Raw genomic sequence first — 25,795 nt, 5'->3', positions numbered from 1 at the left:
TTCCCATTCCCACGTATCAGAGCCCTAGACACGACATTGAGCCACCACTAACTACTCAGGATCACCTGCAAGTTACCCATAGGAAGGGCAACATTTTCAAGCAGAAGGGGTGAGATTCACAACAATAAATATAGATATTAAATCTTCAATTGAATCTAACACCCTATAACATCAAATACATCATCTTGCAAATATACATAATTAATTCACAAGCAACAACAACATCATCATAATCCACTTAACAAGTATGTATACAATGTACATATTCACCAACAACATCATCATCATCAAGTAACAACCACAATCAACAACTAAGACTCATGCAAATGACATGACAACACTGCTAAGACAACACCTTAGACTTCTCAATGGATGCAAATATGCATGTGGTACCAAACAGGACCGAAGCCCTCACCGCTTTTGAATGGTTAAAGCATTCATCAGGACCGAAGCCCTCACCGCTGTTGAGCAACTAGTACTCCAGGACATGAGTCCTCTCCGCTGTTTTATGCATATGCAATGGACCTACTTGTGTATATCTACATACAACTGACCATGCAATGCAAACTCCATGTGACACCACTTAAACAACATGTATGATTCAATAAATAACATACATTTCAGTCATCATCAGTAATCATCAATCCAACAATCCAATCATCCAGAAATAATGCACAATTAAGTATAACCATGCTCAAAAACAACACTCAATCATCTACTATTCATGCAAGCAAATCAGCACTCTAAACTGCACAGCTCGCCTCGCGAGCACATCTGCTTGCTATGGCGAGTTCACAAAATCACTAGCTCGCCATGGCGAGTTCAAGGCGAACTCGAGGCGAGTGAAAATTAGGTGCTCTCGGGAAAAATGACATTTTCTCACTCAAACTTCTATACTAAGCTCCCTAATCATCTTTTTAACCTAAAACTTGTTCCAGTCTTCATTAATATCATCTAGGTACCTTAAACCATCCCCAAAACATCTTATAACAACTTTTCAAAAATCAAGTTTTGATCTGGGCTACTCGCCATGGCGAGTTGGTCTGCTCGCGAGGCGAGCTATGAAGTTGCTCACTCGCCATGGCGAGCAAGGCTACTCGCGAGGCGAGCGATGAACTTCTGTACGGGCAGAAAACTGGTTTTTCCCAAAAATCCCATTTTTCTTCCAATCACTCCCCAAATCAGTTTACAGATACATAATTAAGTGTTCTATGCAACCAGAAACTAATTCTAACATCAAAATCATGCTTACAACTTCAAAATCCTCATTTTATCATAAAACCCCAAAATTCCAATTCCTCACCAAAACCTGTTAAACTCAAAATCAGAAATCAGTAACTACACTATTGAAGTAAACCTCACCCTTACCTTAGAATTGCAGAAAGAAATGCACAGCAATTTGGTTTCTTGAGTTCTACTTGCTCTTCCCTCCTTTCTCCCAAAACTGTCAGTTTCACGTAAAAGTGTTTCTGACTCTAATCTTTCTATCTTAACTGCCTTCTCAACTCCCCATTATTACACTTAACTCCCTTTAATTTTAATAAATTCTATTAATTCCTCAAACACCAAAATAATTATTATTTCACACTTATTCTAATTATTATTAAATAAACCATATAATAAAATAATACACCACATAAATCACCAAACATCATATATAAATATATATATATACCCACATAAATCAAAATAATTAAATATAACAATTAGGGCGTTACACATGTCATTACGAACGGCCCCCTGAGTTGGTGCCGCACTTCGCGGGGACCGTTAGTGTTCTTTGCGTCAATATAAAGGTGATTACGCGTCACCCTCAAAGTACACTTTACTTTTACCACTTTCTGCACGTAATCACCTCTTTCAGTTACTGACTTGAGTGTTAAAGTGTTAACGTTCCTGGAGACACCTTTCTCCTCAACCATGAAGACTCGACCTCCGCCACACTGGATCACCGTGAACAATCGTTTTGATTCCTCGATCGTCATCGGATATATCATAAACAAACCCAAATCTTCATCTTATAAACTTAGAAACCCGAACTTCATCGAAAAAATCCCATAAAAAAGGATACAATATTGACATTTTATAACATTAAAGATTAAATCGAAAAAAAAAGTAAAGATAAAAGTGTTACGTGAATCAAGTTAATGAACGAATTGTATAATATTACCAAATATTTATTTATTTTTTTCAATTAAGATTTCATGAGTGAAATTGATATAAATAATAATAAACTATAATCTTGTTTTTTTTTGTCAAGTAGTCTAGTGGTTGGATCTTACACATCTTAAATGTAGAGAAGTTAAGTGTTAGAAGTTCCAACTTTGACCCCCGCATATATTATTGAATGTCCCTATCAAAAGCTCAAGGGAATAAACTATAAACTTTATACTATAAGTTACTTGAACTAGCTCATACAAAAACACTACTCCCTCCGCCTCTAAATAATAGTCATTTAAGGTTTATGCACGTTTATTAAGGAAATGATTAATTGTGTTGATTTTAATGATAAAATTAATATCACTTAATAAAATATCCTTATTAAGTGTAGTTAGTGGAGTAGTTAAGTTGGATGAAATTTAATAAATAATGATATCCTATGAGAAAAAAAATAAATGCTGCATTGGTATTCTAAAGTGATAATTATTTTAAGAAAAAGAAAAACGGATAAAGAGACAATTATGATGAGACGAATGAAGTATAAGCGGGTGGGGAAGTAATTATTATCAAAGAAAGTTTATTTTAGTCAAATGAATAAATTTATAAGACATAGGTAAAAATGTAAGGATATTTTTGTCTTTTGCATAATAATCATAATGAAAACACTAAAAAATTGTAGAACAAGAAGCGCTTAATCGGTGCTTTTCTTCTTGTCCACGATACATTCACAGAGTTAAAACCTCTTTCTTTTCCTCCATTGCATCGCATTACTCGTGAGTCTCTCTCTCTCTACTCAGTTTCTTAATCAAACCCTCGATTTTCCGATTATAATCTTGTTGGTTTTCAGGTTGGATTTGAAATTGAAGAATGACGAAATCATTGGATGTTCCTCCAAAGGGTGGATTCAGTTTCGATCTATGCAGAAGAAACGATATGCTTGAAAAGAAGGGTCTTAAATCCCCTTCTTATTTGAAAACTGGTACCACTATTGTTGGTCTAGTTTTTCAGGTAATAATGCTTTACTTTACTTTTCACCCATTTTCTTTTGCTTGCTTCTTTATGGTTTATGTTAATCAAAACATTAGAAGTAGGGTCCACCTTCGACGATGAATCCAATGCTTAAGCCCTTATATTTGTGTGTTCTTTCTCGAGGTCTCAGGTTTGAATCTTCCAGTTACAATTAATGTGGGGTATTTGCTCTGGCTTTTAATGGGCCCTGGCTAGTGGACGTTGAGATTGGTCTCCACATAAGTCGGTCTTTGGACCGGATACCTAGTTTTCAATTAAAAAAAAAAACAAACTTAATTAAACAGTTATCATATAAGTGTGTAAATTATTTTGATTTTGATGATAAAAGATAGGTCTCTTTGAATTGACTTATAGGTCTCTTTGAAATTGACTTATTTAAGTTTATCTACTGGCATGACTCATGAGTACTTGATGTGAGACCGTTTGAGAGAACTTAAAAAACAACTTATAGGTTATACAAAAACAATTTAACTTTATTTTATTTTTATCATACCTAAAGGCTATCATGATTATGTTATAAGCTGGAAATTAAATTGTTTATCCAAAATAAAGTCAACTGTTTTCATATGAATTATTTGCTGTCTTGATTAGGTATCATGTTGAGCTTGTGAAAATAAGCTGAACATAGCTTATGGACTTGTTATAAGCTGTTTTCATAAGCTCTCTCAAATAGTCTCGCAAGTGCTTATGCAATGGATAAGCTCAAATAAGTCAATCCGAATAGGCCCTAAATATGATGTTAAGCCTCAGATTGTAACGTAGAGTGTCTCGAAATATGGTATCATACTCTCAAGATTTATGTTATGGAAAGTCAAACAAATGGTGGAAGTAAAGTTAATATGGGTGGGTGTTAGTGGTAAGGAGGATTTGCTTAGGCTGTGTCGTATGTTTATACATTATGATGATAATGCAATGGTTGGTTCTAAAGTTATGAATTATCCTGGTATTATAATAAAGAAGGGTATTGGGGAAGGGGGCATCTTGAAATTCTTTCATTAACAACTTTTTCGATTCAATTACTAGCTGTGAAGTGTGAAGTGTGACTACTCTTTGTCTCTGCCAAATTTGCTTGTTGATGGTTTTAGTATCTTGCCATATAGTAATTTGTTAAATTTCACTCTAAAATATGTGAAGGATAAATAAAGAAGTAAAACTCATGCATAGTTTATAGAAAAGGTAGTGAATAATTGTCTAGCTCTTAAACTTATTATAATTTGGTTTTAACTTTTAATGTTAAAGCTGATGTTTGATGTACACTTTCAACATGGTTTTTTTTTTTGTAACTGTGTTTTTATGTTCAATTTTCTATAGTTTGATTGAATGTTGACGTTTCCCGAAAATAAATTGTCTCAGGATGGTATCATTCTTGGAGCCGATACCAGGGCAACTGAAGGACCCATTGTCGCAGATAAAAATTGTGAGAAAATTCATTATATGGCACCAAACATATATTGCTGTGGAGCAGGCACTGCTGCTGATACAGAGGCTGTAACAGGTATCTTTCATAATGCATATTTTGTTTTGCACATTTTTATTTCATTCTTCATAAAATTTTACATATGGCTAGTATTTAGGCTCTGATCTTGTTAATTTAGTAATGCCATTGAAAATGAGATGCTTGTTATTTACTGTAGACATGGTTAGCTCACAGCTACAACTGCATCGCTACCATACTGGTAGAGAATCGAGGGTTGTTACAGCACTGACTCTTCTTAAGAGACACCTTTTCAAGTTGAGTTTCAGAATTTTCGGTTGTTTTAAGTGATTTTGCTCCTTGTATCAACCACTGATTCTGACTCTTTAGATTATGTGCAGTTACCAAGGTCATGTCTCAGCTGCCTTAGTTCTTGGTGGGGTTGACATCACTGGACCGCATTTACACACTGTTAGTTCATTGTTTAAACCTTTTCTTCTAGATTTAAAGTTTTTTTTTGTTCGGAATAGATACAGTTGGATTTCTTGTGACTATTTGAGTTCATGCTTTTCAGATCTATCCACATGGGTCAACTGACACCCTTCCATTTGCTACAATGGGATCGGGTTCACTTGCTGCAATGTCTGTATTCGAGTCTAAATACAAAGAAAGTTTGAGTGTAAGTAAGCTTATTAAGGCTAAGAAATCGTGTTTGCTTGCTTCTATTTAGCTTTTATTAAAATAACTATATGTTGTAGATAAAAGAAAACAAAAAACTACCATCCAATTCAAAATGTTTAGTGTACTTCCAATTCAGGATTTTCATATCCAATATAGTATAGACTGCAATAACCGAACAAACCAAAAATTGAAAAATGTGCTTTTTTGAATGGATTGGATCAATTGTCAGTTACTATGATCCAAACCCATAAATTATATTATTGATGCAAGTTCATTTAGTATTTACACACAAGTATCATACTAGATGAGTGATTATTAAACTATATTTGAAGTTTGATATTGTTGGCTAAGGCACATGTCCATAATGTATTGTCTATACTATATGCTTGATGTAACCATTTTATAAACTAGGAGAATGTTAACCAGTGCCCCTGGGGCACTGGTTAACAAGACCCTATAAACTATTCTAAAATAAATACTATAGACAATAATCCAAATAAAAAACCAATCTATACTGAAATAAATGGGATTGGATCATATTTAATTTTAAAATCAAACTATTGGTATGGTCAAATAACAAAATCGAAGCGATCAGATTTAGACGAATTTCCCCTTCAAAACCGATTCTATCCAATCTGCAGACACCCTTACTTCCAATAATCAGATGAAAACAAATAATTGATGAGAATAAGCTAATAAATTGGTGGGTAAAATTAGTGGAGAGATCGGCACGTCTGTTGTCTCCTAGAAAGTTTTATTATTGTTATAGATTATGAGGAAAGACACCCTTCCAACTTCTTAGAGTACTACATTTGATAAGATTCTGCCAAATGTTTATTCTATTTACATTGACATTCCTTTTTAAAAGGATGAAATGAAACTAATGTCAATTCAGTGTCTAGATGTAGAGATGTACTCAATTTTTTAAAAAAGAGACCTTAGTTTTCTGTTCTTAATTATAAGCAAATTTAATTTAGACCTAGACCTATTTAATGTCATTGTTCCAAAATTACCCTTCACATAATTTAAGCCAAGTGAAATGTGAGGATCCTCTACAGTATGTATCATGAAGTATAGTTTAAGAAATGTAGTTCACATTTTTTTGAGTTCAAGAAGATTAAATGGACTTAACTAACATCCTTAATCTGTCAGTAGGTATTTAGTTTTGCTTATAATTTAGTCAGGAAGGAATACACTCTAATTGTTGTAATTGATGCTGATGGGTGTTTGTACCTTCAATCATGTCTATATTTTGCATTTCAATAGAGATTTAAGTTGCTATAATCATTTTGATCTTGTGCAGAGGGATGAAGGAGTTAAGCTAGTCGTTGAGTCGATATGTGCTGGTATATTTAATGACTTGGGAAGTGGAAGTAATGTTGATGTTTGTGTGATAACCAAGGTTAGTGCTTTGATGCCCAATCCTACAAGTTGTTTGAGGGGTTAGATATAAATGTAATATATGTACTAATTTTTCGTTAATGCCACACAGGGACATAAGGAATATCTAAGGAATCACCTCCAACCAAATCCTCGTACTTTTGTCAATCCAAAAGGCTTTACCTTCTCCAAAAAGACAGGTTTGTTGCGAAATTTATTTATTTAATTACACTACACTTGAGACTGCCATAAAACTATATTGTTTTTCTTATCATTGTGAGTCCATATTTTGGAATCATACTAGCATGATATATTATGTCACCCGTTAAAGAAATTTTATGATTGAAATTATAGTTTTCCGATTTAATGCAATGTTATCAACATCAGACAGTGGAATGCTATTGCTTGATAGCATAATGCATGATGGCTGCTACAATGAAATTTTTATACAATTTATATAATTTATACGTAAAAATTTAACAACTGGCTTTGACTAACAGCGAGGAGTGTAAATTATAGTTTGCCGATTTAATGCAATGTTATCAACATCAGACAGTGGAATGCTATTGCTTGATAGCATAATCATGGTAGACAAACTCGCGATCTGGACCGTAGAATCGTATGGTTCCACGATCTTGCCTGGCCTCTTCGTGCTCACAGGTGGCCGGAATCGGAAATTGGTAAGAACGGCTTGGATCGCCGTGCAAAAACGTGGAAGCGGTGGTAACGTAGATCCAGCCGCGTTAGGTTGAAAACCCAGAAACCGGGTTCGCGGGTCGTTTTGTGACCCGGTTAGTGTTTCGTTTTCCAAAAATCCGGGTTTACCGGGTCGGGTTCGTGACCCGGTTCGCAAAAAAACACATTTTTTCAATCAGAAAGTAAAAAAAAACGTTTTTCACCCTTCTTAATCTCTAAAACGGTTTCAAATCCTATCATTAAACCCATTGATTATTGAAGATCTTCCCAATATACCACTATCAATAATTAGGGTAATTTTCCAATAAACCCATTAATCATGGAACCCCTTACCAATGCAATTTCCAGCACTCAACTTCCTCTCTTAATATGAAGGGGAAGATAATGGAGAAGATAATGAAGGAGGAAATGATGACCCATTGGGTGATTATGACCTCCTTCAACATGAATTGTTTGGAAATTATTAACCATCAAGATAATTATGATTAAGTTTTATTGTTGTTATGGAGTTGTATCATGTATGAGTACTGTTTTGAAGTTTTTAAGTGTTTTTTTTTTCTTTTTCTATTTAATGAAATGAATTTGAGTTTTATTTAAAGATTTTTTTTCTATTAAATTATGTTGCTTCATGAGTATGTATGAATTCATATGCAATATATATGAATTTCTAAATTTGGTAGGATCTTACGATCCGTGTTACGATCCCCCGATTCACGATCTCATGGGTCCTACCCGATCTTACTTAGGATCTCGAGTTTGTCTACCTTGAGCATAATGCATGATGGCTGCTACAATGAAATTTTTATACAATTTATATAATTTATACGTAAAAACTTAACAACTAGCTTTAACTAACAGCGAGGAGTGTAAAAATGACAGCAAGAATGAAACAGGAAAAGTCCTAATGTCGTTTTGGCGTTTTTTAATTTCTTAGTTCCTAAAATACCCAATCAAAACCCCTAAACCTTCCTAAAGTTTGTGGAATTTTCAATTTCATTATGAGGTGTGTATCTATCTTGCTTCAACAGCCGCATATCAAACCTCTCTGCTACTGTATGTTTTGTAGTGGTAAGGGGCCGCTACGCGTTGTTGACTCTGCAGTTTTAACTTAGATTAATGTATACAGTATGTATTGTTTCTTGCGCTACCAATTTAAAAAATTTACCCCAAAAAAAAGGAGGAGCAGTCTATGCATGGTAGTAATGTAATCTCAGTATTAAAAGGGATTTTTGTGAGCATCTTTAGTAACCTTTACAGTTATTTCATCTTGTTTCATTCACTATAAAAAAGCGTAGCACAATACACAGGGCTACGTAACGTGTTGGGGTGTATGGCTGATTTTGTGATGTCACCTACACAGATCCATTAACTATTTAAACACAATAATAGTAATTGCCGGCATGACTTGTTCAATCTTATATTTCTTGGGGGTTAATCTGAAGCTCAAGGAGTCTAATTGCACTTAACCCTATGTTGGTGAGTCTAGTTTAGCCTAGATGATATGCACACATGACAATTTTTAAACAAGGCAGAATTCTACTGTGAGTTTGAGAAGATAATTAGACATTGATATAGGCTGCCTCTTTTGTGACTTTACTTATTCTGCCTCCCTTTTTCTCATTGATTTTTTTTTTGGTGGTGGCCGGGGTTCGAACCCCAAACCTTGGCACCTTGCATATTTTATGCATTGTTCATACCAACTGAGCTAAGCTCACGCGGACCCCTTTTTCTCATTGATTAAACAGTATGATGGAGTGCATTCCTTTTAAAAATTGATGTACAAAATCTAATATTGATATTTATATCTGTTACAGAGGTTCTCTCAACAAAAATTACACCGTTGAAGGAGAACGTCGAAGTAATTGAAGGAGATGCCATGGAAGAGTAGCAAGATTCGTCGAGTCTGAAACTTATAGTGCAAAGTTTGTGATACTTATAATTGTACTTTCAGAGGCTTGGTTTTTATTTACATAAAATGATTTGGATTTCATTAGATTGTTGTAAGTTTTTTACATAACATAGCATAAAACAGAAGAAAGAAAATAACTAGCAAGACAATGACAAATTAGTTGTAGAACCAATTCATCTTACTATTGCTAAAGTCTCTTATTTGAGTAAATTCATCATTAATATATTTCAGCCTATAAAAATTCATAAAATCCAACGGTCTGAGCACTTTTTTTTTTTGTGATCATCTTAAGCACTTTTAGATTTTAGTTCCCTAAAATAAAATAAAATAATTTTAGATTTATGTAAAATTTAGAGAGATGACATAAAATTTCAATTTAATAACCAATTTTGTAGAACATGAATCAAATAAAACGATATCACACAATATAACATAAAACAATATTACACAATATAACATTATCAGAATGATAAGTGCTAGAAGTTATTTACAAATTCGGGGAACTTTATCACTAGATTACTCAAGGAAAAATATATTTTAAAATGTGATTTTCTTGATTCAAGCATCAGTCACAATCCAAGATATGTTTGGTGGAATATTTTAAATGCTAGGGGCCCGTTTGTTTTATATTTTAAAAAAAAAAAATAGATTTTTCTTTGTATTTTTTAGAAATTTACTCAAAAATAGTAGAAGTTATTTCAAACTCATTTAGCATTAGTTAAAAATGAGATTTTGTCATTCACGTTTAAATATTCATTGTTAGAAATTTTAGAAAGTAAAAATCACTTATTTTTTCAAAGTAACATCTTTCAAAAAATGATTTTTATGAAAAGCTATTTGAAATAGCTTTTTTTTTGAGATTTTTTCAAAATTTTAGTTTCCAAAAATAATTATAACAAAATGATGAAATACTTAGAATTACATTTTAAGATAAACTATTCAAACAGATTTTTTCATTCGAAACTTTCCTTTGAAAAATCTTTCTTAAAAACATTATAGAAAAAAATATTACGCAATAAAAATCTATTTTAAAAAAAATAAAACAAATGGACAAATATGTTGTTCAAAGAGGTTTCAAATGGAGTATTCAGACAAGAGTTAACATTATAGAAAATTGCTCTTCTGACTTCAAAAACGATATATTGACACATGAAAATTACCTAAAACCTCCCAGCGGTAGTTAATTACCGTTCTGCAAACCGACATCAGTTAACTGCCGCTGGCCTCAGCGGTAGTTAACTGCCGTTGCAATGTTTATGATATGAAAACAGAAACCTCCATTTTCTGGTTAGAGTACACATGCAAAAATAGTAGAAGTTATTTCAAACTCATTTAGCATTAGTTAAAAATGAGATTTTGTCATTCACGCTTAAATATTCATTGTTAGAAATTTTCCAAAGTAAAAATCACATATTTTTTCAAAGTAATATCTTTCAAAAATGATTTTTATGAAAAGCTATTTGAAATAGCTTTTTTTTAGAGATTTTTTCAAAATTTTAGTATCCAAAAATAATTATAACAAAATGATGAAATACTTAGAATTACATTTTAATATAAACTATTCAAACAAATTTTTTCATTCAAAACTTTCCTTTGAAAAATCTTTGTTAAAAAAATTATAGAAAAAAATATTACGCAATAAAAATCTATTTTGAAAAAAAACTAAAACAAATGGGCAAATATGTTGTTCAAAGAGGTTTCAAATGGAATATTCAGACAAGAGTTAACATTATAGAAAATTGCTCTTTTGATTTCAAAAACGTCATATTGACACATGAAAACTACCTAAAAACCCCCAGCGGTAGTTAACTACCGTTCTGCAAACCGACATCAGTTAACTACCGCTGGTATCAACGGTAGTTAACTGCCCTTGCAATGTTTATGATATGAAAGCATAAACCTCCATTTTCTGGTTACAATACACATGCAAAACTTCTAAACTATAACAAAAAATCACCCAAACTTCAATTTGCTCGAAAATCAATCAAATTTCATCAATTAATTCACAAGTAAGTTATATTCTTCATATTTACAAGCAATGTAGTTTGTTTAAGGTTTTATTTTACATATTTTTGAGCAAAATGTTAGTTTCACATTAGGTTATAAAATTGAAAATTAAGCATGATTTAGATGTTTTAATGTATTGTTTATGCTAGAATTGTTGTTTAGAGTAAGTGCAGGTACAATGTAGTTGTTTAGATGTTCAAATAACACTAATTGTGCTAGTAATTTGAAATGCACTTAAGGTGTTTGATGAAATGCCTAAGAGAGAAAATCTTGCTTTTTTGTGTATTTTTTTTTTTTTTTTGCAAATATGTTCAATTTTATAATGTATGTATGTTATAATGATTATAAGTTTGTAGTTTTGCTTTTTTTGATAAGTTTGATTAGTTTGGACATAATGATATAATAACCATATTTTGAGCATATTGATATAATGATTAGTTTGGATTTGTGTGTTATAATGTATATACATCTATCAAATATCAATCAAAATCATATATGCCTAGAATATGTATCCTTTATTTTGTATACCTTTACGTTCCTTTGAAATGCCTAAATACATTGTCCACTTATGTGTGTTTTTTTTAATTTGTTTTGTAAAGATATGGCTAGGGAGGAGGATGAGCATAATCGGTTTATTAGAGAGGCCAGGATGCGTAAAGGTAAAGAGGTGAGTACCGCTAGCGCTCGGAGAGAGAAGGTGGATCAAAACCCGTATGTCCCAAGGCTCGGAAGTGCAGGGACTCGAGGCTAGTTGGAGAGGGCTCACAGTCGCAGATGGATTACTCTTCCCAGGTGGTTGATCCGACACAAACGTATGAGTATGTGGAGAGATTTCAGGGATATGATCGGATGGAGGAGGAGAATATATTTTATCAGCCGCAAGAGGAGGAGGAGGCAGAGGATGAGGAGGTGGCAGATGATGAGGAGGTGCCACAGGATGTTGTGGTGGATTATCTTCAGGCAGATAATATTGTTCCTGCCTGAGCCCCAAACTCGGCGACGTCGCCGTGTTTCGTTGATACCGCCATGCCCTTGAAGTAAAATATTTTCACAAGAAAGGGGGCTTTGAATTGTGATCTGTTTAAAATTTACATAATAAAAATTTTCTTTTAATTTATCAATCACGATTAGTTTGTTAGTAAATTAATAATAACAATAATAACTGTGAGGTGTATGATTTTGAACAATAAATTAAAAGTAAGTAGAGAGAGAAAAATGACACACGAAAGTTATCGTTGTTCGTCAAACGCCGGCTACTTCCACTCCCCACACAAGTGTGAGATTATCCACTAGATAGTTGCGTTAAATAACGTCAACCACAACTCCTCTTTTCCTTGTTCACAAATGAGTAACCTTTACCCTTGCTAGATCCGACTGATCTTTCCTGCAAACGAGTAAATCTACCTTTGCTTTTACAACCAAAAGATCAAACGAGTACAAATCACTCTTACTAGATCCTCCTGATCTTTTCCTACAAACGAGTGATTTTACCTTGTCTTTTTACACACTTGTTACTTACAAGCTTTACAATGCAATAAGAAATAAATTCTTACTTTGACCAAAATAAAATATTTGTGGTAAAACTAAAAAGAGCTCAAAAACAAAAGAGCAATTTTTAGAATACTGAAACAAAGTAAAAATGAGAGATTTTGTGAATTTGCTTTGTATGCTGAAAATATTTCTCAAAATTCGGTGCCCATTCCTTTGTCATGAGCTTGTTATTTATAGGCCACCAATTGCTCAAAACAAATTACTTTCTCCCCTTTCCCACGTGAGGAGTGTATGACTCATATAAATTCACATGTGTAAAGCCAATTCTAAGGTCCCGCATGTTGCTTCCAATTCTTCTTGTTTTCCCACGTGTATGGGCAATATCTTTCTTCATGCAATTCCTTTTGAGACAAAAGCTAACAACTCACAACTCATTTATCTTCTTTCAATTTCCACGTGTAGACATTTGGGTGAAGAAGGTACACATATATGCAAATTAATAGCTAGCATCCATTTTGTTCCTTGTTCCTCTTACAGCCAAAAGAAGATATTTGTTTGTACTTACTTTTACCATTTGATTGGAAGTGTAGTGGTATTGGAGACATAAAAAACTAAGAGCATAAAACCACTTGTAGTATTTGTCCAACGTGTTGCTCAATTTTGGGCAATTATATCTAATTTTGTCTTTTGCATTCTTATCCATTAATTTCTTGCTTTGTCCATTGTATGAGATACTCAATTAACTAGACCATCCACCCGTGCTGTCGCACGGGTCATCTCGATTGAAAACAAAACATTCAAATGTATTGAAATTAAATATGCTTGCGGTACAAAATAAATTGTTTCTAAAGAAAATACATTAAAAAAGACCTTAAATCGGTAGATTGCAGAAAATCTCCTTATAACTACATTTGAAGTGCTATTCATGCTATTACTATTATCATCATTCATTAAAATCTTCAACCCATTCCTGGAGGTCACCTTGGATATTGCGACGTAAAGTTGACCTCGTATGTAGTGTACGTTGTGTATACAATTATATTTCAAGGAATTTATGTGTATACAATGCGGTTTTTTTTTTTTTTAAAAAAAAAAACTATCAATGCAAGCGTCTCCCTCATATGTTAGCAGAATTTTTAGACCACTCTTTGAACTAATTTCAAACACTAAGAGAGATGAGCAAAGATAATATAGAACAATCGAACCCTTAAATTGTTTTATGAGCCACTTTCTATTCATGAACAAACACTAAGATTGGCTACGTGGAGTGAAATGACACATTATACACAAAACAAATCTTAAAAAACCTGCTATTATACAAACAAACCCAAAAAAACATTATTGATTATTGAAATGGATGGTCTGCATAAATTAATTTTGACATTATCCTATTGAAATGGGTGGTCTGCATAACTATTGTTCTATACACAAAATAAATTAATTTTGACCTAAAACAGTAGACTGAAGAGTTATCTTGCAAAAATTATGGACAAAATAATTAACCTTAGTTGATTCAATCAAATCTGATAGTTGTAGAAAATCATCAGAGAGGGACTGTAATCGGACCAGTAAAAAGAATTAGAAACTTCAGGCAAATCATTAGTTAATTTTTAGTTATTGTAAAAGCTGCACCCTATAACTTTTTCTAAATCGCGGCGGCACACCGTGATTTCGATAAAGTAAGTCATCACCGAAACTCAAAATAAGCTTCAATAGTGAATATACACATCTAAGTATAACCTTGTGAAATAAGCCCCTTATACTTGCAGTCAAAGAAAACTACCTTAAAACTCAATTTAAATTACTTGCAATTTGAAATAATTCGAATACGGAAAACATTATACATGTAGAGCAGATTGTAATTGATGGTGCTTTTTCTTCCTCATTTTCCTCTGCCCCTAGAAGCCATAATCTAAGCTTAGTAGCCTTGATTCTGATCGTTATCAGATGTCACTCTGCCTTCATACGTTCCACAATCAAAGCTTAGTAGCTTACAATGTGATTCCATAAGTATGCCCACTTGCAATGTGATTCCATTAGTAGCCTAGTAGTTTCATATGTTCCTACCACATAATGAAAAATTATAACAGATTCATATGTTCCTTTCAAACACCAAAACCATAAGTTAAAAGTAATTACATACTGTCAAGCAATATGTAATTGGGACCAAAATATGCATAACCATACTACAGAATACTGAACTTATTTTTCGAAATGCAGAAAATGGTTAAACTGTTAAAAAAATATAATTATCTGGCCTTTGCGGAACCAAGCTCCATATGGGACTGTAATCTTGAACTTCAGGTCATCAGCCAGTTCACGAATGAGTGTTCGAGAACCTAGCAATGGCACAACTGAATCTTGGTCTCTGCTGTCATAATAATTTAACACATGATTAGCTTCTTAGTAATCAGAGGATTTCAAGAGAAATGATTAACAGAGATTTGGAAGCCTGAGAGTGAGTAAAACTTGTAAGGAGTCATTCGGATAAAAGATGTAAAATGAATAATAAAGTATAGTATCTACAGGGACAAATCACCTAATTAATGTATAACTAACTTATTGATATTAACATAATTAACATTCTGTAACATAGCTTACTATCAATATGTAAAATTAAATAGTCAATTGGTCTCTTTTGTTGAAATTAATTACCTGAAAACCCATACTGGAATATTGTTTTGAACAATCCGTTTGAGAATTGGAAGCATATTAATGTTAGGTTTTGTATCACTGTAATTTAAAACACTGCAATAAAGAAAAAGTGCATATCAGACATCAGATCACTAATGAAATGAAGAAGAAGAAAAAGACATATCTATTATGATTATAGCAGTCAAGATTTCAAGTAAGTTTGAAAATCTCAATTATCAAAATTCAAGCAAACAAAATCAACATGAAAGGCAATGATTGTTTAGACGTGGGTTCTAAGTGCAGCAAGGCATAAACACATAAGCTAAAATGACGAAAAAGAGTATAACAATTGAGAACCAGGAAATGCAACAATTAAAATTGTAAAATAAGTCCATATTGGGATGATTGGCACTTATCTTGCCGGTTTTGACTTAACTCATGAGAAGCCTAACCTTATCAATGACCTTGTGCTTCAAGAGCTATACAGTACCACCACCTATTCTCCTTCCACTGGTTTACAATCTAATAATAGAATAATCATTTTGCTCTTGATCAGCTAAACATTCATGGAGAAGAATACTATTAAAGTTATACATTAAACACCTAATTACATGCTTAAAAAAAATTAAACATCCTATTTTACTTGTACTTGACCCAGCCACTTCATAGTAATTACATATTAACGAATCGAAATTGCAGACATATCATCTATGGCTTACAGATTCAAATGCCTAATTGCAAAATTCTTCATGTAATATGCTATTGCTAAACCAGTGAGCTATAAACAACATCAGGACCATATAAAACACAAACCAAACGCATACGCCTGCCTCATGATTACGGAAAGAAAACAAAAGAAAAAGGCTAGGCACAAAACAAAAAAGGTGCAGCCCCTAAAACACCTACATCACAACGGTTCCGAGTGACATAACCAAAAACACGCTACCTGAAATAGCAGCACCCTCACGCAGCCAACACAGAGGCACCACACAGCCTGCTGTCCCTCGAGAACACACCACAAAAAACATAAACCACCTCGACAAAGTCCCCCAAAACTATCACTATTTTCTCAAAGGACAATCTTTATCAATTTATGTAAAGTTTATTTATTTATTTGCATTAAAAAGGACACCAGTGAGCTATAAACAACATCAGGATCCTATAAAACGCGTACGTCTTCCCCTTGATTACGGAAAGAAAACAAAAGAAAAAGGCTAGGCACAAAACAAAAGAGGTGCAGCCCCTAAAACACCAACATCACAACGGTTCCTAGTGACAAAACCAAAAACCTGCTATCTAAAATAGCAACAGCCTCACGCTGCCAACTAAAGTATACCAAAACTATCATTATTTTCTCAAAAGACAATCTTTATCAATTTATGTAAAGTTTATTTATTTGCACACTATTTTATCATAACATTGACAATACTTGTTGTGCAAATTTACATCTAATGGAACTATATTTCATATTAGTTATTCACACCCATTATCGTGATGATAGTGGCTCATGGCTCATGATGTCAAGATACTCATGGAGTAGGAATAATAGGATACAAATAAACATGAGTGGCAGTTTTTCAATGGAAAATTTCATAGCAAGAACAAACTTTGGATTACATTCTTTAAAGCTTATCACAACATGTATAGGTAGTTTAATACAAAAAGTCAATGAGAGAGGAGAAGAGCAGCGAATGAGAGAGAATGAGAGAGAAGATCGTTGATGAAAAGAAAAACCTTCCGCGACAGTGCCGATTCACTGAGAACTCCACCTTCTTCAAGCTCCTTTCCTATCAAATCGGAAAAATCAATCAAAACAACACCGGTGATACCAAAATCCTAATCGCGAAATCAAAATCAAACAAAACGTAACGAAACTGAAAACGCATACCGAGGGATCGAAGGTCTTGAAAATTTTGTTGCATAGAAGCATTCTCTTTCAATAAAACTTGAAGATGCTTATTGCCTTGGTGAGGCTGACCGGCGATGAAGAGAACACCCAAACTAAGACACGAAGAGCTACGCGAGAAACAATGAGAGAGAGAGATGGAGAATTGAAGAAGAATGTCAGAAAATGAAGAAAAAAATAACGTGGGAGAAGAGAAGAGGCTTTTTTTTAGAGAGAAAACTGGAGTGAGAGAGAAGAGAAGAGGGACTGAAAATCGTTGACTTTTTCTGATTAGAGAAAAATGGGCGTGAGAGGGGAGTGAGAGAGAGGGAGAAAGAGCAAAATGCAAGGAAATAGGTTTGTTTGGTTCAGTTGCCTTTGCATTGAGAAGTGGGTAACTGCATGTCTTGGAAAGAAGCGAGCACAATTCCAAGTGGTGGGATATTTGAATTTCAAAATCTGCATTAATTAGGCACATATGCACACATTTCAAAAGGGTGCATGATTTGAAATTCAAAAATCCCATTAAATGTGGTTAAATCACAATTTTCCCGCTCAAAACCAAGGATTAGGGTTTTGCAATTGTTGTGTGCATTGTAGTTTAGGATTAGATAATAAGGATTTTTAGGGAATTCGTTTATGTCAATCCTTTCGATATTAAGTTCCTGCAACTAAAAATTTCTCACACAAAGATGTTAAATACAATAATATCAGAATCCATTTATAAACTAAAATCTAAATATTTTTTTTCATCTTTAAAACTAAAATAGGGATTTATGAATATTATCTAATTATTCTCCCCCTTTTTGACGATGACAAACTATATTAGAATTTGATTTATAAATGTGTTCCGATTTACACTCCCCCTCAATTTGATGCAAATCTTTTGAGAAAAGGATTACCCTTTTTTTTTAAAATTAGGCTCCCCTTAATTTGACATTCCGTTAATTTAGATTAATAAGATATGAAGTGTCTGTTTACAAAATTGATTTGTAAAGGAGTGATAGGGACCCTTTTTAAACATAGTCATATGTACTTTTCTCAATAAGGATACTTGTGTTCATCAAAAGAGGTTAAGTAACCATTTCGAACAAGATGAATTGTTTTTATCCAGAATAAGAGAACTTAAGATGCATATATATTTCAAGGATAAAGAACTAAACTTAGAATACAATAACATGGATTTAACATAGATAAGGACTGCCTTCCATACAACTACATTAAAGTTCTATTTTTAGCCATAACTTGCTAAACAACAAAAGTCCATTTTTTAAGATTCTTAGCTAAAAAAGGAAAGACACATAAATACTAAAAACAGAGCATCCATGTGCTTAATAGTCTACAACCAAAACATATAAAAGGGCATATTTTTCAAATTAATTTCATGCAGAGTGCGCGCGCAAGACACACTTGCTTTCTCCCACTTTTTGTCATCTTCAAAAAGATAGCACAAGACACCTTAAGCAGAGCATGCTACTGCTGATTTGGAGGTGGGTTGGATGAAGAACCAGGATCCTTGCCAGAAGCAGGAGCCATCATCCCAAAGTATTGAAACATGAAGGACACAAAGCTTTCACGCAAATTGTTCACATCTCCTCGAAGGGAGGCAATTTCAGCAAACAACATCTCATTGGAGATGGCTGAGTTTTCTGGTTCGATTGGAGGATCATTTTTGGGTGAAGTTCCAGTTGATTTAAAGCTATCACAAGAACTGAAATGCGAAGGAATGGGTGGCATATCACTCAAAGGAGGATCGTCATTCTTTGGAGAATGAAGGAACCTGTTAAAACAAGAGGAACCAAACAGAGCAGAGTTTTCGCAGTTAAACAGAGGAGCTGTAGGGACAGGAATTAGTTCGACATTGTCTTCAATTGACAGTTTGAGATCAGTTGAGACGTCACTCCTAAAAAAAGGTCATTTTCGGACGAAATTTCGAACGGTTTTGGGACGGAATTTACGGAACTTTCCCTCGGAATTCGGACGGAAATGCTTTTTCGGACGGAATTCGGACAGATTGGGCGTTGTCCGAAAAAGCCGCGTCGCAAATCGTATTTTCGTCCCAAATTCCGTCCGAAATATATTTCAGACGGATTTCGTACAGTTTTCGCACAAACACAGTTGTGGGATATTGGACTAAATTTCAAACTAATTTCGGACGGAATTTAATTTAATTTCGGACAGAAGTGAATTTAATTTCCTACGGATTTCAGACGGAATTTAATTTAATTTCCTACGATTTTCAGACGAAATTGAGTTATAATTTCCTACAGTGTTCAGACGGATTCTAGATAAATTTTCAAACGATTTTCGGACGGATTTAAATTGCTTTAAAATATTTTCCATGCTTTTCAATTGTGGTTATAATTTTTTTTTCTTGTACAAAATTGTCACAATTCATATTTTTTAATGATTTTGGGATAAATTCCAATATGTAAAATTGATATTCAATAATACATACTAAATCAAATAAAAATAAATAATAATTCAAGAGTAAACAAATGCTCATTGTCTGAAACAAAAATATATAAACTAGATTTATATAAGTACTCAATGTTCTAACACAGTATATCACAAACTAACATGACTAAATTGTTCATTAGTCAGTACTCAACAATAAAAGTAACACAATGAAGTGCACTAGCAGGGATAGGGGAGACAACATAACTCCAACCAAAAGGAAATAGCCAAAAAAAAAAGGTAAACATGTTTGGAAACATAACTCCAACCAAAAGTAACTCCCATGACAAAGCCAAATACAAGACAGCAGCAGTCAAACACATAATTCATAAAATAAAATAAAAAGAGAAACTGGTAGCAACAACCACAAAACAGTTGAACAACAGAAAATCAGTTGGGCCAAACTTATCATTCAAATCCAAAATTATCATCATTGTTTTCATTAGAGGCTTCACCAACATCATTTGGTTCATCTTGCATAGGTGTCGCACATGCAAAGTTTGGAGGCAATGGCATATTCAACTTTTCAAAGAAAGTTGCAAGCATGCTTTCATTTGACTCAATTCTTTTTTGTTGCTGCTCTAATTTTTGTTTTTGCTCTTGGTTTATACGTTCTTGCTCTTTTACCTTTTCTTTCCATTTTAAGAGCTCTTGTTCCATGTTTTTTTCCTTAAAGGCATTCGAGCATGAACCAATAGTATACTTCGAAGTATTTGTTCCTATAGAACCTAAACCATATAATTTTCCTTTTTTACCTTTAGGAGCTACTTCCTTCCAAATAGTCAAGTCATCTGGCATATTATTATGGCTTTCGGAAGACAATCCTTCTTCCTCTTGATTTTGAGACATAGATATTTCCAAAAGCTCTGCTTTTCTCTTCTTAAAAGCTCCCCGCAATTTTGAATCATGTTAGTCATTTAACTAACAACCAATTAAAATCGGTAATTTTAGTAAAATCATAGATAAATCTGGTTTTGGTTCGGCTAGTTGCCGTGCGCAGGCTGCTTTGTTAGCAGGTCTGTTTGATACCAGGTGTGGTGGCCAGCTTTTTGCCTTTCTCAGCTCTATTATCATAACTAAATTATAGATAAATATGTAATGTTAAAGAGCTACTTACATAGGCATGCTCAGCTCTACTATCAACCCATTTCTTATCCTTTCTGATATGGCAAATAGCAAATACCTCCTCCATTGGAGGCTTGACTCCTGTTTCATTCTCCTACATTTTTTCCATAACTTGAATGAGAAAATTTCCAATATGTTTTTCATAAATTAGTGAGAAAATATCATGTGTCTTACCATCCTACGTTCCTTCTCACCCATAGATATAGAACCAGCAGTATGAATGGAGCTACCTTGAGTTGAAGCAAGATTTGTAGTGTTTGCCACTGATAAATTCTTAAAATTTTTATCAGATGCCCAATAATGTATTAATTGATTCCATACTGGCTCAGGGATGTACTTTGGCCTGTATTCAGAATTTTTTGCATAATTTTTCCACTCTTGAAACATCATACCTCTGAATCTAGCTTCTCCCAAGCAAAACAGACCCAACAAACCAAGGCAATTAGACCAACACTAACAATAAAACCACATCGGAAAAACAATTGGCATAATGTACATATCAAGGCTGAACATAGTAAAACATCAAGGCAGAACATGGTAAAAAAATTATTAGAAATATTAAAATAAACAAATTCATTCCTTATTATCACTTTGATCCCTAAACCCTTCATCATTGTCTCGCTCACCAACCACTATCCATCATCTCTTCTTCTTCTTCTTCTACTTCTTCTTCTTCTTCTTCTTCTTCTTCTTCTTCTTCTTCTTCTTCTTCTTCTTCTTCTTCCTCCGCCTCCTCCTCCTCGTCATCATCATCATCCTTGTCCATGGCATCATTAACTATCAACTCATGGTCATCAACCTCATCAAATCTTCCCTCAACATCTAGTAAAGTCGCAGGCAAATCTATGTCAGCTGAGATGCCAACCATATTTTGATCCAGAAAATCCTCTTGATATGCAGAGTCATCAACTTGTTGATCCTCAATCACACCTCTTGCCTTTGTTTTGACTACAAACCACCAATCTGCATTAATCCTAGAGCATATTGGATGTGGAGCAAAATAAACTTGAATTGCCTTATCTGCAATAATAAATGGATCATACTTCCCATAATGTCGATTATGTCGAATTTGAATGATTCCATATTGTTTATTAAGCCTTGTTCCTCTATCAATTGTAGGATCAAACCACTCACATTTAAACAACACAACCTTCTTCAGTGGTATTCCAGGATATTCAATTTGAACTATTTCTTCAAGTTGACCATAAAAGTCATTTTCATAGTCACCATAGCCCGTACCTTTAACACACACTCCACAATTCATAGTAGACTTTCCAATTGAATGTGCTTTCGTGTGAAATTTGAAGCCATTCACAAAGTAAATAGGCCATGTTTTTACAATTCTTAAAGGACCCCATGCTAAAGCATGTATATTTGGATCTAGCACATTATTTGAAGGATTGTCAACCTATTTAAAAATCACCCAACAATAAGAGTGTTACTAAAAGAACACGTAAAAAAATAATATGTATGTAATCAATATGCTGAAAAGTATTCAAAATATACTTACATATTCTTTTAACCATGCTGCAAAGTTTTCTTCAATGCATTTATCAGCATGTTCATCGCTCATATTAGGATGAGTTTTTCGTAGTGTCTCAGCAAAGATCCTATTGTTACATAATTTAATTCAATTATAATTATCACAGTTAGGAAATGAAGAATTATAAATTTTAGAAAGTACTTACTCAATATAGGGTTGAATCTCATCACAGTTGATTAATACATGATTCATGGCAGCAGTAAATTCCTTATCCTCCAAAAAACGACTTTTGCATTGACCAGCAAATCTACCAGGCAAATTAAAAATGGGAAATAAAGATTGTGCCAAATCATGATCACCCCCTGTTCTTCCAATGCTAGTATTGTTGGATTGCACACTTGTCTCGAAATAATATGTGCAAAATTGAGAAATCTCCTCAATAAGGTATGACTCAATTATTGATCCTTCAACACGTGCCTTATTTTTAACCTTCTTTTTAAGGTGATGGAGAAATCTGCGATAAATAAAGAATTTTTTGGTAACACAAAATTTACAAAAAAAAAAAAATGAACTATTGATGTAGACAATAAGCTAAAAATTATGTCTATGGTGCATGAAAATAATACCTCTCAAATGGATACATCCATCTATATTGCACTGGACCTCCAACTCTTGCTTCATATGGTAAGTGAATGGGTAAGTGTTCCATTGAGTCAAAAAAACCCGGAGGAAAAATGCGTTCCAATTTACATATCACTATTGGAATATTTTTCTCAAGGCTAATAAGATCATCTACTCGTACTGACGTTGAGCATAGATCTCTAAAGAACTGACTAAGCTCGGTTATAGCTTTCCATGTTTGATCTAGTAATGAGCTAAAAGCAATTGGAAGTAAGCGTTCCATGAACACATGACAATCAGGACTTTTCATTCCATGTAACTTTCCTTCCTTCATGTCAACACATCTAGCCAAGTTTGAAGCATATCCATCTGGCATCTTTAAACATTTTACCCATTCACAAATTGCTCTTTTTTGCTCCAGAGTAAATGTGTAGTTTGCCTTGGGCTTTATGGTCCTCCCATTACTGTGTTCAAGTAATTCTAAGTCCTTGCGCTTGCAATACAACTTCAAATCCATTCTTGCCTTTATATTATCTTTAGTTTTTCCTTTGATATCCATAACAGTATTAAACACATTATCAAATACATTTTTCTCAATATGCATGACATCAAGATTGTGTCGAATCAAGTTAGTGCTCCAATAAGGCAATTCCCAAAAAATGCTTCGTTTTTTCCAATTATGTTTATCTCCATAACCTGGAATTCGAACTTCATCAATATTGTCCATTATCATTGGCATTGTCTGAACTTCATTCCATACTTGTTCGTCGGTCAACCTAGGAGGCGGTTCTGATCTCACAACCCTATTCTTATAAAATCCATCCTTATTTCTTCTAAATGGGTGATCACTTGGCAAGAATTTTCTTTGATAGTCAAACCATGATGACTTACCACCATTCTCCAATCGGAATGCTTTTGTGTGATGCATACAACAAGGACATGCCATTTTTCCGGCTGTCATCCATCCTGACAACATTCCATATGCTGGAAAATCATTAATTGTCCACATTAAAGCAGCTCTCATTACGAAATTTTGTTTTTTGGAAACATCATAGGTTAAAGCACCCTCGTCCCACAATGACTTTAACTCATCAATGAACGGCTGTAAATACACATCTATCTTACTTTTGGGATTTCTACGGCCGGGAATGATCATTGTCAAAAACAAATAAGGAGTAGACATACACATCCATGGAGGGAGGTTGTATGGAGTCACTATTACAGGCCAACATGAATATGGAGAAGCAGATTGACCAAAAGGAGTAAATCCATCAGAACATAATCCAAGTCTTACGTTGCGTGATTCAGAAGCAAATCCTGGATACTTTTGATCAAAATGCTTCCATGCTTTTGCATCAGAAGGATGTTCAAGGACACCCTCAACTTGTTGGTGCTCATAATTCCATCTCATATGGCGTGCAGAATTTTCTGACGCGTATAGTCTCTTTAACCTTGGTGTGATCGATAGATAATGCATACTCTTCAAAGCTAACTCTTTACCCCCTTTACCTACCCTATACCTTGGAGCATGGCAGAACCGAAATTCTTTTGCCATTTCGTAGTCTTTGTAGTACAACATACAACCGTTGATGCAACAATCTATTACTTTACTTTCCATTCCAAGCTTTGATACCAACTTCTTTGCATAGTAGAAATTAGGGACGAGACAGTTATCCTTACGCATACCCTTCTTCATAGTTTTTAGTAGCTTATCAAATCCTTTTTGAGACATATTCCCCTCAGATTTAATAGTCAACAGTTCAACCGCCATAGATAATTCAGAGTGGGTATCACAACCCTCCCACAATGGTCGTTGCGCAGATTGTAACAAATCATAAAAGAGTTTGGCTTCCCTGTTTGGAGGTTCCTCCTGTTGTGGCTCAAATTGGTCCAAATTTTCTGGCCTAATAGCATCAACAATCATAGCCTCATAGTTATTTCTTTGTGACTCAAAACTTGACGGCTGGTTACAAGTGCTTTCTCTGTTCACGTTATTTGCATTTCTACTACCTGAGCTTAAAGAACTCTCCCCATGAGAATCCCAACACCAATAGCTTGGTTGGAAACCATGCTTATACAAATCAAGGGTAACCTCACCTGGAGTTAAGAAATCTATGTTTCTATGTTTACTGCAAGAACACCTAAGCTTACCCCCATTATCTGTAAACTCAGGTTTCCTAATTGCTTGTTCTATAAAATTCTTAACACCACTAACAAATTCAGTTCTCATTCCTGCCCGATTGGGAAGTAAGTCTTTTATACATCCATTTTCGATGTTCAGGAATTCCCATACTCTGTTTCATGTTAATAAATTTAGCAATGCATGTATATATCTAGAAATTTCATAACTTTTATAGTAAAGTGTCCATGATGTCCTAGATCTTACAAGACTGTTCACAATATGCTAACTTGTTATGTCACTATGGATTTACAACTAATAATTTTCAAAGTGACTAACAAATCAACATGATACTAATAGTTTTCATATAAATCAAATAAACATAAAACAACTAAATCATAACAACAACTAATAGTTTTCATACAATCAAATATTATTAAGAAATCATAACAACATGATACTCACTGTGTTATTATCTACTTTAAGTGTTATTATCTAGCTAATCAATTAAAATGTTTGCTCTGCACCAACTATGAACCTAAATGGAAATTGTGTCATGCTTTTGATGTGATAAGAGTTAACCATTAAGTGAACCTGACTTTAATATGAGTGTGTGGTTTTGCATCTCAATGATATTCTTAAAAGTCTTGTTAGAATTGTAGCCTTAAACGATGATACTAGAATTCTTTACAATTCTTGAGGTA

The 25,795-nt window shown here is 33.8% G+C and overlaps 2 protein-coding genes across 2 annotated transcripts; one reads left to right on the top strand and one right to left on the bottom strand.

Annotated features, from left to right (window-relative positions):
• Window positions 1-2,779: 2,779 nt before the first annotated feature.
• On the top strand, window positions 2,780-9,490 carry LOC11442392 (proteasome subunit beta type-7-B). The gene is made up of 9 exons (XM_003622398.4): window positions 2,780-2,933; window positions 3,008-3,168; window positions 4,543-4,684; window positions 4,824-4,920; window positions 5,005-5,074; window positions 5,178-5,282; window positions 6,588-6,686; window positions 6,777-6,864; window positions 9,175-9,490. The coding sequence occupies exons 2-9, from the start codon at window positions 3,028-3,030 to the stop codon at window positions 9,246-9,248; spliced, it is 816 nt and encodes a 271-aa protein (XP_003622446.1). The 5' UTR covers window positions 2,780-2,933; window positions 3,008-3,027; the 3' UTR covers window positions 9,249-9,490.
• A 10,661-nt stretch (window positions 9,491-20,151) lies between these two features.
• On the bottom strand, window positions 20,152-25,471 carry LOC120576973 (uncharacterized). Its single transcript, XM_039827853.1, has 7 exons — window positions 22,978-25,471; window positions 22,557-22,865; window positions 22,379-22,478; window positions 21,599-22,276; window positions 21,043-21,321; window positions 20,861-20,962; window positions 20,152-20,622 (listed from the first exon to the last, which is right to left on the bottom strand). Exons 1-7 carry the CDS (start codon window positions 25,200-25,202, stop codon window positions 20,152-20,154), a joined length of 4,164 nt encoding a protein of 1,387 aa, XP_039683787.1. The 5' UTR covers window positions 25,203-25,471.
• Window positions 25,472-25,795: the final 324 nt, after the last annotated feature.

Source organism: Medicago truncatula, chromosome 7, assembly GCF_003473485.1.
Source record: "Medicago truncatula cultivar Jemalong A17 chromosome 7, MtrunA17r5.0-ANR, whole genome shotgun sequence".
NCBI lineage: Eukaryota > Viridiplantae > Streptophyta > Magnoliopsida > Fabales > Fabaceae > Medicago > Medicago truncatula.
This window is presented reverse-complemented; position numbering and strand designations above follow the sequence as displayed.